Raw genomic sequence first — 1,314 nt, forward strand, 5'->3', positions numbered from 1 at the left:
ATGTTTCTAGTTTCCACGCAAAATGCGAAAATTCAAGTGGAACTTTTAAACCGCTCTTAGTGTTTGGCTCATGTTTAGAGAACCGGTTGAGCTGCCAAGCTTTAGTTGCCATTAGGCGATAGAGACTTAAATTGGGCACTTTTTACGGCTTATATGATTTTTGGAATGTTTCTAGTTTTCACGCAAAATGCGAAAATTCAAGTGGGACTTTTAAACCGCTCTTAGTGTTTGGCTCATGTTTAGACAACCGGTTGAGCTGCGAAGCTTTGGTTGCCATTAGGCGATAGAAACTTAAATTGCGCACTTTTTACGGCTTACATGATTTTTGGAATGTTTCTAGTTTTCACGCAAAATGCGAAAACTCAAGTGGGTCTTTTAAACCGCTCTTAGTATTTGGCTCATGTTTAGAGAACCGGCTGAGCTGCAAAGCGCTAGTTGCCATTGCGCTATAGAATCTTAAATTGCGCATTAAAATCGATTTTCGCGATTTAGCGAAGTGGTTAAAATTCACTCTGCTAATTAAGCCGAAAACGGATCTCAAAAGAAAACCTACTTTGATGCGGCTTAAAAAAATATTCAATAACTATTCTATTTCCATGTTAAAAACATCCTTCATGGTGTGATGGTCGCGTTAGGCGTACAGCCGACACGGTTTTACATAAAAGCATTAAGTGGCGGACCCAGCAATTTGTTAAGCAAATGAGTAGTTTATGTTCAGGCGAAGAAAACGCAGTGAAATCGATGGTTTTTCTTGTGTTTTTAGGGAATGCGGTACCTTCACTCTACCCCGATTCGAGTGCACGGATTTCTGACGTCGAGAAATTGCGTGATTGATGCACGATGGGTGCTCAAAGTGACCGATTACGGATTATCCGAGTTCTTTGAGGCCCAGGGCGTCCCACAGCCAGTTAAATCAGCCAGAGGTCAGTAATCGCCAATAAGTTTCCAGTCTTCAGAAAGAACCGAACGGGGAAATTAAGTCTTCACTTGATCCATTTATTTAGGGTCTCAATTAAAAACCGCTTTGTCATCCCGGCTCAACATGCGCCCTTTTCCTAATTACATTTTGCGCGATAATTAATTCCTGGGCGGCCTCTCTTCCCAAACGTTTATCCGCCCAATGTCTTAGTTAACATTAATTGTGTTGCCTAAAGCCCATGTTCCATGCATCCGTTTATACGATGGTACGATGATACGAAAGTGTTTCTATTGGTTGGAGATCTGTCAATTCGTACTCCGTCGTACGAATTGACAGATCTCCAACCAATAGAAACACTTTCGTATCATCGTACCATCGTATAAACGGATGCATGG

General features: G+C 41.6%; 1 protein-coding gene across 1 annotated transcript in view; it reads left to right on the forward strand.

Moving 5' to 3' along the window:
- Positions 1-923, forward strand: part of LOC109542730 (guanylate cyclase 2D) — a gene marked incomplete at its 3' end in the record, with an annotated part of 99,595 nt that extends 98,672 nt beyond the window's left edge. The window contains 1 exon segment of the mRNA XM_048662437.1: positions 764-923. Coding sequence (XP_048518394.1) covers positions 764-923 — 160 coding nt within the window.
- Between the last annotated feature and the right edge of the window lie 391 nt (positions 924-1,314).

This window comes from Dendroctonus ponderosae, unplaced genomic scaffold (genome assembly GCF_020466585.1).
Source record: "Dendroctonus ponderosae isolate FM_Combo_2020 unplaced genomic scaffold, Dpon_F_20191213v2 Dpon_F_20191213_11, whole genome shotgun sequence".
Classification (NCBI taxonomy): domain Eukaryota; kingdom Metazoa; phylum Arthropoda; class Insecta; order Coleoptera; family Curculionidae; genus Dendroctonus; species Dendroctonus ponderosae.